Here is a 13,752-nt window from a genome sequence, read left to right on the forward strand (position 1 = left end):
TCAGAGACTTGGATATCTGAGGGAGGAAAGGAGAGGAAGAGTTCAGTGTCATGTCATCGGCATAGCAGTGATATACGAGAAGGCGTGAGAGATGTGACGATGTTAACCAGAGATTTGGTGTAGACAGAGAGAGAGAGCTGAGAAGAGGAGGGGTCCAAGGACTGAGCCCTGGGGGACACCCCGTCTGTATAGGTCCCTCTCCATGTGACTTAGGAGGGGCTGGCTGGCTGTCAGGTCCAGGTCCAGGTGTAAGCGTGTGTGTTTATGAAAGAAGAGGGCTTATTTTATCACACATGGTAGCTATATGTTTTGTATCGGAGTCCTCTTTTGTGCCTTTTTTATGAATACATGTGGCCCAGATCATGCTATATGACAGGTGGTAGGAAATGACCATTTATAGGCTGCATTCTGAAGCTCCCAAATGTGAATTAGACTACTATGGTGTTAGACTCATGTGTTTATGAAAGAAGAGATCTTCCTGTATCATTTGGTATTATGTTTAGTATCAGTCTTCATTTTTACTTGTTTATAACATTTACATTTAGTCATTTAGCTAATTTAGCTATTCAAAGTGTTGAGTGCTACAGTGTAGGTTAGTTTATTAGGACAAGTGCATGACGGTAAGGTTAGTTACACAGTACATTTCGCAGAGTACATTTTACTCAAACTGAGTACATTTATTCAAACTGAGTAAAATTGTACTCAGTTTGTGTAAAATGTACTCAGTTTGAGTCAAATTTACTCTGCAAAATTGACTGTGTGTAGGGTTAGATTTTTTTACAAGGCATATATAGTCTATATGTTTATAACTGCAGTATATATCATATATATATGTATATATAACATTATTTAACACACCTTTCTTGCTTTCTTTTTAACTTTAGTTATTATTACATTTTTCACACAGGAAACCCACGTATAACGGAATTGTGACGACGGTGACCTTTATTTTGATATTTCTTTTTAAAAGTCCATTTCAGACCGGAAGCAGAATGACCTTCTTATTTCAGCTGCTTTACAGTCTGGTGTCAAGGAGCGAGGATACAGCTTCTCTCTGACAGACAGTCTGCCGCAGGATGTGTACAGTAGCTCTGTGCTCGTGTTATATACAAACTCCTGATTTGTACATCTTTCTGGGTTATTATTACTCCACTTCGAAGGGTAACGTTAGATGATTGTTTTGCTTCGAGCCGTTAGGTAGAGACTGGATGGGGAGCCATGCTAAGCTAAGCTAGGTGTTATTATTATTATTATTATTGTAAAGCTGCAGTGCTGATGAGCTGATGAGCTGTCTGTTGGTAGGTAATCATGTCAATAATACATCTGTTGTCTTAATGTAACTAGGCATTGTCTATTGCTGGATACAGCACGTTATCCCAATGCCAGCTAGCAGCTAGCCTGAGCTTGTTAGCATACAATGCTTTGATTGATTGATTGATTGATTGATTGAAAAGTTTATTAACAGATTGCAGAATGGGTACAGTACAGCTCAATACACACAATTGTTAAGGGGATGCAGACCAGAGAAAGACTTTCGTCTTGTTTACATCAGGGTCCCCCATTTTCAATTCATCATAACATGACATACAGATAGACAGTACTGCTACATCTAGACATTTATGACATACCAGATCTACAAACACAGTACTGTTTGTGATACAAGAAGAGTTTAAAAAAGAGAGTATATACATTTGAGGGGGAATAAACTGTACATTGACTGTACAATGCGACTGTGTGTGTACTAGACCGTTATTTAGTAAGCTAGCTGTGATGGTCTGTGACACTGACAAGGCTGTCAAACTACTACTAGACTGCCAAAGACACTAATCACAATAATAACGTTAGTCTCAGCTTTCATTGCAAGACATCGAAGAGAGCTGTGTTTACGGTTTAAACGGGTACAGTATAAATGCAGGCAGGCAAACTTCATGTTGCCGAGTAACGTTGTGTAGCTTCTAATTCTTAACCGGCTATAATCTTATCTATCCAGGTCATTATTAGCATCACCTAGTAATCACCTATCCAGCTAATCGCCAACACCGCCTGGGTAGTGTTGAGTTGGGAAAAGATCCACAAAAGCCAATTAAACCACAACCTGGCAACGCTGGACAAGCATCTCTTAATATGAAATAATCACAACAAGTCGTATTTCAAACTTGACAACACACAAGGATCAGGGGTAGAGGTGATAGTACTATTTCTATCGGCGCTCGCATTAAAAGAGCAACCCAGCCAGGATCTGTTGTTTTATGGCTGGTGTGTTTTTGAGTCATCATCAATCATCCGGGCACTGATGCGAGTAACAAATCCTCGTTCTTTTATTTCTCCCGATGTCACAGTTGGTCAGTCGGTCGCTCTTAAGTTGCAAGGATATTATCTCAAATCCCCACGGCGGCGGTGGTGGAGCTACGTCAGCAGCAACCAACCAGCCTCAGAATTGATCGGCTTAAGATCATATTGGATTTGCACGCGGTGGGAAGGAGCAGCCTGGACACCTGTCTCTCTCAGTGCTGCCGTGGGGACGACGTCCAGGACATGTGCACTTGGCTCGGCCCGCTTGTTTTCCTTTCGTTGATCAACTCGGATCCTGTTTCCCTCCCTCCCACTCGTCCCCCGTCACTGCTGCTGCTGCTGCTGCTCGCGACAGACAGCTTTTCACAAGTTGGTAGGCGGAATATGTTTTTTTATTTCTCCTTCCCCCCCCCCCCCCCCCCCCACACACACTTTACTCCCAGAGCAGCTGCATTAAACTAACTAAACTTTACCCCCGGCAGCTGCATTAAACTAACTAAACTTTACCCACTGACTGAGGAGTGACTTTTGTCTCGTTCTTCTAATTTCTTGGATCCCCTCCAGTGGAGCGAGGACGGCTTGATAAAAAGCTGCTAGATACCCCCCCCCCCCCCCCCCCTCTCCCCCGGCCCAGTAGGTCTCTCTACTCTGCTGCAGTCTAGTGTGCTGCTAACTGCTAACTGCTAGGGCTTATAGCCCGGGCAGCAGACTGAGCGAAAGGGGGCTGTGGAGGATTAGACGGCAGCTCTCTGGTGGTCTGACCCGGCCTGGAGACAGACAGAGAGAGAGAGAGGGAGGGCACAGGCAGGGACAGTAGGCCCCCTGTTTGAGTCCTTGCTGTTTTTTGGTGCTTGTTTTTTCCCCCCCACCCTCTATCCTGCAATCTGAACGGTTTGGATGGTTGAGCACAAGGGCCACTTTGAAGGAGCCTGGCTGGCGCTGGCTGTGCTTTGGCCAAAGCTGATGGTCTGCTTGCCAGCCACTGCTGATTTGGTCCAGGCCCACTACTACTCCTACAACCCGCTCCCTCTGCCATCTCCCATCCGGGGAATGTTTTATTTTTTATTTTTTTATCTACTTTCTCTCCCATTTTTTTTATTTTTCTCCCTTCCCCAATTTCGTCTTGTCCAATTCTACCCTCCCCTGTCTCGAACGCTGTTAGGCCATGTCTCCCACAGGCCGGCTGCAATGTGGACGAAGCCTTGCATCATCACGTGTCCCCTCCGGTACTCGAGGAGGCAGCCGTCGCATCTTTTCACCTGCACAGCGCGATCTCTCAGCGGCGAGGGTCTGCGTGGGAGAGGGACACGCCGCCCCCGTCGCTTCCTGATTCTACTGCGCAGGCGCACCAACCGACCTGTAGGAGTCGCTGTCCACAACGTCCCGATCCCCACCCACCAGCTTTCCCACCCCCTAACACTGCCAGTTGCGTTAGTATGAACGACCAGCCAAGCTGGTAGCAACGCCGAGAGCTGGGCTCGAAACCCAGCATCTCCTGCATTAGTGGCGAGCGCCTTGCCCACTGCGCCACTTAGCCGCCCTGGGAATGGGCTCTTAAAGTGCAATGGAGGAGTAGGGCTGGACAATTAACCGAGATGTTGTTGAAAGTGCAATGTTTGTTCAAGTCGAGTGTCGAAACACCGTTCTGGTGTTGAGGTGCTGCAGAGACCGCCTGGCCTACACATGGTATTCTACAGACGTTAAGGAAACATCTCCGTTCCGTACAAATCCCCTCATAAATAACACCACGATCATTTTAATGTGGTTTTCAGATGAAAACAATGACACAGAAATGACCACCCCTTCTAATATCGTGAATCATATCACAATATCAAGTCAAAAAATTATTGCAATTGGATATTCTTTCCAAAACTGTTCGGCCCTAGTGTGGAGGTGGCAATGAGCAGTTAGCGGCCCTTGTTTATCCCGTCAGTTTCTTGTTCATGTGCTCAGTTTCTTGTTCAGCTGCTCAGTTTCTTGTTCAGCTGCTCAGTTTCTGGTTTAGCTGCTCGGTTTCTTGTTCAGCTGCTCAGTTTCTTGTCAGTTTCTTGTTTAGCTGCTCGGTTTCTTGTTCAGCTGCTCGGTTTCTTGTTCAGCTACTCAGTTTCTTGTTCAGCTGCTCAGTTTCTTGTTTAGCTGCTCGGTTTCTTGTTCAGCTGCTCGGTTTCTTGTTCAGCTGCTCAGTTTCTTGTCAGTTTCTTGTTTAGCTGCTCGGTTTCTTGTTCAGCTGCTCGGTTTCTTGTTCAGCTGCTCAGTTTCTTGTCAGTTTCTTGTTCAGCTGCTCAGTTTCTTGTCAGTTTCTTGTTCAGCTGCTCAGTTTCTTGTCAGTTTCTTGTTCAGCTGCTCAGTTTCTTGTTTAGCTGCTCGGTTTCTTGTTCAGCTGCTCAGTTTCTTGTCAGTTTCTTGTTTAGCTGCTCGGTTTCTTGTTCAGCTGCTCGGTTTCTTGTTCAGCTGCTCAGTTTCTTGTCAGTTTCTTGTTCAGCTGCTCAGTTTCTTGTCAGTTTCTTGTTTAGCTGCTCAGTTTCTTGTCAGTTTCTCGTCAGTTTCTCGTCTAGCCGGTCAGTTACAGACGTTTCTAGCACCACTAAGGACCGCGTTCCACTGTGTCCTTCTTCAAGGACATTATTTCTCCTTTGTCTCAGGAAAAGAGGCCGACCGTCAAGGTCTTACGCTGTAAATAAATATATATCTTTATCTTCCTCTGGAGAAGGGAGACGGCGCGGCCGGCTGAAGGATGAAGCTGAGGAAGCAGGTGACGGTCTGTGGAGGGGCCATCTTCTGTGTCGCCGTGTTCTCCCTCTACCTGATGCTGGACCGAGTCCAACATGACCCGGCAAGACGACAGAGCGGCGGGAACTTCCCCAGGGTAAGAAGGGTTAACCGGGGTCGTTACACACATAGGTCGACTGAAAGCCCTGTGTCTGTAATTAGTGCTGCGGTGTTGTGTGTGTGACCAAGCTGTCTCACGCTCCCAGTCCGTACCTTCTTAGGTTCCTTAACACTTTTTGAACGAGTTATTAGTTCATGTCGAACAATAAATATAAACAAGCAATACGGCTGAGACGATATGCCATTTGGAAGAATCAATAAATCGGGATAAAATTATCGATAAATAGCGATTTAAAATATTTTGCATGAGAGAGAGAACTTTTTTCTTACAAATATTTATTTAACGTTAGAGATGAGAGAATTTTCTGTGAAAATAAAAATAAATAAAGTGAGATTAAATAATAAACAAAACTAGTCTTTTGTCCGAAAAGGAATAGGAAGAAGCAAGAAGGTTATCAAGTCCTACCCCCTTATTACAATAAACCCTTAACATATTTTCCAAAAACTGTTAATCTTCCAACAGAATCATCTGCAAACAAAATCACTTGTCCATCGATCAAGTTCATAATTACTGTTAATAAACAATATGTTATTTTACAATAAAGTCCATCCAGTATCTTTATAAAGCAAAAGGTATCTCTACTGACTAGATCAGAACAAAAACTAACAAACAGAAACAAGATCAATAACGTCAACATCTCCAAAAATGAGAGTTACAACCCCCCTCCTCTCTACTGTACCTTTCTAGAATCACTCTGTTGTCATTCATTTTGAAATGGATGACGTTTTTTGCTCAGTTTAATTTAGATTTTGATTATTGAGTTGCATCAACCGTGGTCATTAACATGCAGAAAACTCTAAAAGGCCTAATTGACTTGAGTATCGCATAATGTACGTTGTGTTTGAATAATTTATATATGCATAATTTATTTCACCTTATAACCTGAGAGGCGGTCGATAGATTCTTCATTAAAGACTCTTTATGGAAATAATCCCAGCAGCCACGGCTTCCTCATTGCCTTCCTTTGTGAATATGAATCGTTATAATATATATGCAAACCAACTTGCTCCGATAAGTGCGCTTGATGACCTGTTGGTATCATTGCAGGATAATGTCGACCAGTGTGCTTGTGCACCAGAATGGGACCATTATCTGTTACTTTGGCTGAATCTGTAGCGCTTTTGGTCGCAGATGGCCAGTGTATGAAATAAATGCACAATTGATGTACTGTATAAAACAAGAGTTCATTCATTGACCCATGCCTTAGAAAGTGTTTCTTATTTTCTTTTACAAGCTTCAGCTGTGGACATAATGCCTTACCTACTCTTACTAGTTACGCTGCTGGCCAGTATGACTTACTACCAGTGTTTTTACACCTGTATAACTGTACATATTAATTCTGCAACACTGTACATGCATCTCATTAGCACTATTACTCAGTAGTACTAATTTATATATTTTATACCCAGTTTATGAGTTTAATCACCTGTAGGCCTACATTGTATATTACTTTAAATTTTTATATTTTACATTTATATACTTTTATTTCTACTAAAATCTGGGTTATTTTTTATTGATGTTTTATTTTGTTTGTTATTTTAGGTTTGCAAGAGATTTTGTTTTATGTATGATATTGTGAGGAAGGGGCAGGACTAGATAAGCATTTGCTTCCTTCTCGAACTAATTTGTTTAGCATTTAATGAAGAATGTTTCATCCTTTTTATTGGGGATGCACGATAATTATCGGGCCGATATCAGCTATTATGACGTCATCCCGATAAACCTGATACAAATTATTGATAGCTCCGATAATAAATATATATATATTTTTTTTACACTTTAAAAAAAAAAAATCTTTTCATGTCAACGTTCACACGCACAATATATGCTTACTTAGGATTTGACTTGATTCAACAACAAAGCAGTCGGGGCAAATGGCAAGCCTAAAACTGTCAAATGTGGTTATTTGAAGTTTGGATACATTTTTTCGCAACTAAGGTAGGTAGATTTCTTTAGAGACTAAAGTACCGAAAAAAGGTACCGTTGGGTACCGGTATCGATTCACAGGTACCGGTACCCATCCCTACTGATAAAAACACAATACCTGTTGGTTTTTAGTTCACTCATTGTTCAGGGAAACACATTGTTAATGACATTGACGGATTGTGAATTTTGTGATCGACTAAAATTATATTTATTTGGAAAAATAAATATAGTCACTTTACTTGAAGAGTCAAAACTGTTCTCTTGGCTTTGTTTTGTTCATAGTAGTAACGCTCATGTCATGATAAATCTGGTTAGGTCAAAACTACAGGAATATACATACATTTTCTTATATTATAATACAATAAATATATATATATTATTGGTATCGGTATCGACCTTGAGGAGCAGAAAGTTATCGGTATCGATATCGGGGTAAAAAAAATCAATATCGTGCACCCCTACTTTTTATTGTGTTTTTTTTTTATACGGCTGATTGTTAAACTGGACTCCGCCCTCTCTCGGGTTCTTCCAGAGCCAGATCTCGGTGCTGCAGAACCGCATCGAGCAGCTGGAGCAGCTGCTGGAGGAGAACCATCAGATCATCAGCCACATCAAGGACTCGGTGCTGGAGCTCACGGACACCGGGGCTGTGTCGCCCAGTGGCCTGCTGCCCTTCCGCAGCTCCAACGGCTCCTGGGTGCTGCCCTTCGACGGCCGGCCCACCTTCCTCGCCGTCAGGCCCCAGGACTGCCAGTTCGCCGAGGGCAGCCGCGGGCAGACGGACTTAGAGGTGATTTAGATTTTTTTTTTGATCAAATTTTTTTTATTATTAATTACATGAAACAGGACAACACAATAACCACAGTAACAAAAAACATAACTTTCACAGGAGAATAACAAACAATAATAATACAGAATAATAAATTATAAAGACAAAAAGAAAAAGAAACAGCGTCCAACCTATCAAATATAGATGGCTACTTCAATAACAAAAAGGGTCTTCAAAACATGGCAACCTTTCCCCACCTTTACAAAGTGGAGTGACTTAAAAGATTGTTTATGAGAGTGTTGCCGCAGATTTACTGTAGATAGCCTAGGTCCCTTACACATGTTCAAGACTGCCAAACTTGCAGAAGGTAAAGTGTAAGAAGAAAGAAATTCTTCCTCCAAGTTGGTTGACAGGTCAATCAGTCTGTCAATATTAGTCTCTTGGGGAGATGGCATGTGAGTTGACATATAGCGCAGAATAGCTAAATACCAACCCCCCCTAAAATCCCCCCAGTCAAAGTTAAGAAGGACAAGACAAAAACCAAGACAGACAAGACATTTCCTCCTCCCCCTCCCCAGAGACCGCCGGACCCCCCCGATCAAGCGCCCCAACCCCGCTCAGCCGCACACTGCGGTCTTTACCTTCTCAGCTGCTGCGAACCACAGGTCAATTCCAGCCTGCCCTACCCCGATCACCCGGGCCGTGGATATCTCAAGATAAATCACATCCAATAGAGTTAGGGACCAGTTAATCATTGTAAGCTTCTCAGGCTCCTTCCATCTCATTGCTATTAGCTTCTTCGCTGCTGTGACGCCCGCTAGGACAACCCTTTTCAGTTGTACGGACGCGGGTAGTGTCGTTATATCGTTCAGGAGTAGCGTAACAGCTGTGAATGGGATAGTTAAGCCACACAGATCTGAAAGTTTGTCCGTTATTGACCTCCAGAAGCGGGCCACTGGTGGGCAATCCCAATACATATGCATATAAGTGCCAGTGGCCTTTTGAGAGCACAAAGTGCACCGAGAGTCGGTTATCAGTCCCATAGCAAATAGCTTCCTAGGTGTAAGATAGGTCCTATGAATATAATTAAAATTAATTTGCTGGTGATTGGGGTTGCGGGAAGATAATGCCACATTTGCCCAAACATCATCCCAGTCAAACTCGGGGTCCAACTCCGGTATATCCACACGCCAGATTGTATCCAATGATAAATTTTTATACGTGGATTGAATTAAGAGCGTATAAAAGTCGGAGACAAACCCTCTGGATGTCGTCCTGTCCACTATGAGCCTGAGGAAGGGGTGTGGGTGCAAGGCTTGAGCCCACGGTACGCCATGCGCCCTCAGTGCTGACCTTAGTTGAAGGTAAAGAAAGAAGGACTCGCCGGGTAGATCATAAAATTCTCTTAAGTCCTGAAACGCACGGAGGCCGTTCTTATCATAAATATCCTCCAGAGTATGCACTCCCCTCCTTTGCCATTGAGGAATATTAACCGGCTTGTGTCCAACAAGTAATTGCTGGTTATTAAAAATTGGAGAGTCCAGGTGCCAAGGGCATTTAACCCCACACGACCTCTGTACATTACGCCACGTTTGGATCACGTGAGTTATGATCGGTCCATACCTCAGCCGGCATTTCGCAATAGAGACAGTGGAGTACACTACATCCTGTAATCTTAGCGGAGACACCGCCGCCGCTTCTAAGGAGCGCCACGATACAGCCTCTACAGGGTCTAGCCAGCACATCAAAGGTCTCAGTGAAAAGGACCAGAAATACAGTTTAAAATCAGGGATTGCGAGGCCCCCATCTTGTTTCCTACGTTGAGTAGTAGCCCTTTTGATTCTCGGGCGTTTGTTATTCCAGACAAACTTAGATACCATCGATTGTACCTTGCGCCAGTGGTCTATTGGAGGGGGCAGGGGGAGCATTGAGCTAATAAAATTTATCCTAGGCAGGATGTTCATTTTGATTATGGAAGCCCGGGCTTGTAAGGAGTTAGGAAGGGACGACCACCTGTCTAGATCCTGGCGTATTTTATCATAAGTACCCGTGAAGTTGTACTTAGTAGTTTGGTTCAGCGTGGGGAATATCTCTATGCCCAGGTATTTGAAATGTTCTACTATGGGGATATCAGCTGGTAGTCGTACCGCCTTGGCCAGTTCATTAAGAGGTAGGCAGGCTGATTTGTTCCAGTTAATCTTAAAACCTGACAATTTACCAAAGTCGTCGATTATCCTCAATAATTTTGTGGCCGACCGGGAGGGGTCGTCCATGAAAATCAGCAGGTCATCCGCATAGAGAGCAATTTTGTGTGGAGTATTGTTGACCATTATGGGGACGATGTCCTCCGATTGCCTAATAAATTGGGCCAAAGGTTCGAGGGAAAGCGCGAACAGTCCCGGGCTCAGAGGGCAACCCTGTCTAGAAGATCTGGAGACTGGAAAGAGTGTGGAACAGTTTTTGCCTGTCAGTATCATCGCAGACGGCGAGGCATACAGGACTTTAATCATATGAATAAAACTCTTTCCAAGACCCATGACCTCAAGTACCTTCCACAGATATGACCACTCAAGTCTGTCAAACGCCTTCATGGCATCCAAAGACAGAACTGTGGATGGAGTTGTATTGTCTTTACTGTTATCGATTACATGCAACAGCCTCCTAAGATTATCTGCAGCCAGACGCCCCGGGATAAAACCAGTTTGATCGCAGTGTACCAATACAGACATAAATCTCTGCAGGCGACGGGCCAGCACCTTGGCAAACACCTTTAAATCGGCCCCGAGAAGACTCAAGGGTCTATAGCTACCACAATCATTGGGATCTTTGTCCTTTTTGAGAAGTAAAGAAATCAACGCCATATTGACATCTCTTGAGAACTCCCCTTGTTCGATAGCGTAATTGATCATATCGAGCATCAATGGACCCAGTTGGTCCCAGAAAGCTAAATACACTTCGGGTGGAATACCATCCCAGCCTGGCGCCTTACCCCTCTGCATTTCAACAATAGTCTCCCTCAATTCTACGAGAGTAATCGGTCTCCCCAGTTCCTTGGCCTCTTCCTCAGAAATGTGGGGTATCTCAAGCCCGCCAATGAACGATTCAAATCTAGAGTCATCCAGATTACCCTCTGAGCTATATAACTGTGAGTAAAACTCTTTAAAAGTGTCATTGATCTTTTTCGAATCAGTAGTGACTGCACCCTGGCTCGTCCTAATCGAGGGGATATCTGAGAAATGATCATTTGAGCGTATTTTCATTGCCAATAGATGGCTAGGTCTGGAGCCGTGAAAATAGTAATTTTGTCTTGTCCTATGTATCAAAAACTCAGACTGTTGTTTAAGTATGGAGTTTATTTCTTTTTTGACTATCTTACGTTGTGTGTTTAGTCGTTCATTATAGTCAGTTTGCAAGGATGCGTATAGGTCCGCATATAATGATTCCAGTCCTTCTAGCTTTTTTGACCGGGATTTTCGCAAATTGGAGGCAAATAGTGTGACATGACCCCTGATGAATCCTTTCAATGCGTTCCACAGGACCCTAGGGTCTTCTACTGTGCCAACGTTGATCTGCAAAAATTCAGCTAGTTTACTCCTGAACTCAGAACAGAAGTCATCGTTCTTTAGCAAGGTCGAATTAAAACGCCATCTGGGAGCTCTTGCGGAGAGCCTGCCAAAGGTTGCCGTAAGGAAAATCCCCTTGTGGTCTGAGAGAGCCAAGGGAACCAATGAGACATCGAAACTATCAAACATATTAGGGGACGCGAATGCATAGTCAATTCGAGAGAAGCTTTTGTGTCTGGCTGACAGGTGAGAGTAATCTCTGAGGGTGGGGTTGCATAAGCGCCAGAGGTCTGAGAGCCCCGTGTCTTTGGCCCACATCCTGAGGGCCTTAGAGGCCCGTTTCTGGTCGCTCGTTTCAGAGGGCCCAGACCTATCCATCTCCGCATCCCAGCACGCATTAAAATCGCCACCCACAATGAGAGCGTATCCATTAAGTTCCAACATATTCTTCGTGATTGTATTATAGAACGCTGAATCAAATGTGTTAGGAGCATACAATGCTATTATAGCCATCTTCCTATGCAAGAATTCAACTTTTGCTATAGTAATCCTTCCCTCCGTGTCCGACCATACATCCAAGATTTTGATATCAAGGTTACGTCTTGTAACTATGACTACTCCTTTCGTCTTATCATCGGCTGAGGATGCGGAGATAACGTGATATTGCCGATTTGCCAGTCTTGACACGTCACCTACCATTAAATGCGTCTCACTAAGGAGAGCAAGGTCAATATTTCTCCTCTTCAATAGCCAAAGGACACTGGCACGCTTGTGTGGGGCGTTAAGCCCTCCTGCGTTCCAAATTAAAATATTCAATTTAGCCATGGTCGAGCTTGTATAAGTGCGTAGAGAACATACCCGTGCAGCCAGGCTGAGTACAGAGGTGCCGATCCCGGCGGGCCCGGACGGTCAATCCCAGGAGTTCAGAGGAGGAACACTTACACATATATAAGACAACAGTACATAGAACACATAAAAATACCACCCCAGCTACAACCCCCCCTCCTTCTACTCTAAACCCTAACCCACCCGTCCTACTATAAGTTCCTCTATACCCACTCTCCAATCCCCACCCTATGCCCCACCCACTGAGGATGGTCATCTTCCTATCACTTCCCACTAGAGACATGGATCAATAAGACGCTTCCCACTCCCACCCCCCTCTAGATAAACCCCTGAGTAAACCCCCACTAGTCCAATAAACACAAATAATAATAAAATAAAATTCAATAAAGATATCGGTCGAAAACCACCTGAGCCCTGGCCCCAACATGAGAAAACCATAATGGTAAAAATAGCCATTATTAAATAATAACTCCGCATCAACCTGCAGCCCTCTATTTCGGAATCTGCGCTTCAACATCACATTGTTATAGCCCAAAAAGGTATAGGAAAATTCAATACAAAATTAAATTAAAGCATCCCAGCCGATAGTCTAAGGCAGGTTCGGGTCACAGGTTAATTGTGCAAAATTGTGTGAACAGTGTCAATTAAACAATGACAAAAAAAAGGAGGAAGGGAAAAAAAAGGTTATGGTCAAAGTGCACCCCTTTAGCCGTCCCTCTGATCAGGCACAACGGCTGAAATGACCCAACCTATGTAAGATTAGAATTAAACACAATCATTCATTAATCAATCCGGGGATGGTAATAGGCAACACCTGACACCACCTGTCATCATACATTGTTTCAATAAAGATATCGGTCGGAGCAGTTAGTCCAAGGTAGGATCGAATCACATTTAAATTGCTCATTCAAATGCCATTAAAACATATAGGAAAATTCAATACAAAATTAAATTAAAGCATCCCAGCCGATAGTCCAAGGCAGGTTCGGGTCACAGGTTAATTGCTCATTCAATTGCCCTTAAAACAGCGACACTAATTATTATATAATTACTCAGCATCAACCTGTAACCATCTACCCTGGAGTCTGCATATTAATGTATCAACGTTATAGCATAAGTGCCTCACGGAAAATTCAAAACAAAATTAAGGCTTGTCAGTAGTTAGTCCAAGGTAGAACCGGATCACATTTAAATCGCGCATATAGATGACATAAAAACAGCGACAGTAGGAAAGAAAAAAGAACGGAAGAGAGGGTAATGGCTAGAGTGCAAGCCATATAACCATATAGCCATTAAGTGCAAGCCATACCCGACCCAACCTGTTATCAAATATTGTTTATGCATATTCAACCGACCTTGGCATCTACTTTGGATCACCAAAGCTCAAAACAACCTGGATATAAAAATAAAAAGCATACCAGAAGTTAGTTAGGGACTCGGTCACTCTTGAACTGTGCAAACCAATG

The 13,752-nt window shown here is 43.5% G+C and overlaps 1 protein-coding gene across 1 annotated transcript in view; it reads left to right on the top strand.

The window, feature by feature from the left end:
• Positions 1–1,082: 1,082 nt before the first annotated feature.
• man2a2 (mannosidase, alpha, class 2A, member 2) overlaps positions 1,083–13,752 on the top strand; it is a 73,911-nt gene continuing 61,241 nt past the window's right edge. Inside the window, 3 exon segments of the mRNA XM_084334632.1 lie at positions 1,083–1,298; positions 5,000–5,158; positions 7,641–7,898. Of these exon segments, the coding sequence (XP_084190758.1) occupies positions 5,027–5,158; positions 7,641–7,898 (390 nt within the window). The 5' untranslated portion in view covers positions 1,083–1,298; positions 5,000–5,026.

This window comes from Notolepis coatsorum (assembly GCF_963971535.1).
Source record: "Notolepis coatsorum genome assembly, chromosome: 18".
In the NCBI taxonomy this organism is placed as follows: domain Eukaryota; kingdom Metazoa; phylum Chordata; class Actinopteri; order Aulopiformes; family Paralepididae; genus Notolepis; species Notolepis coatsorum.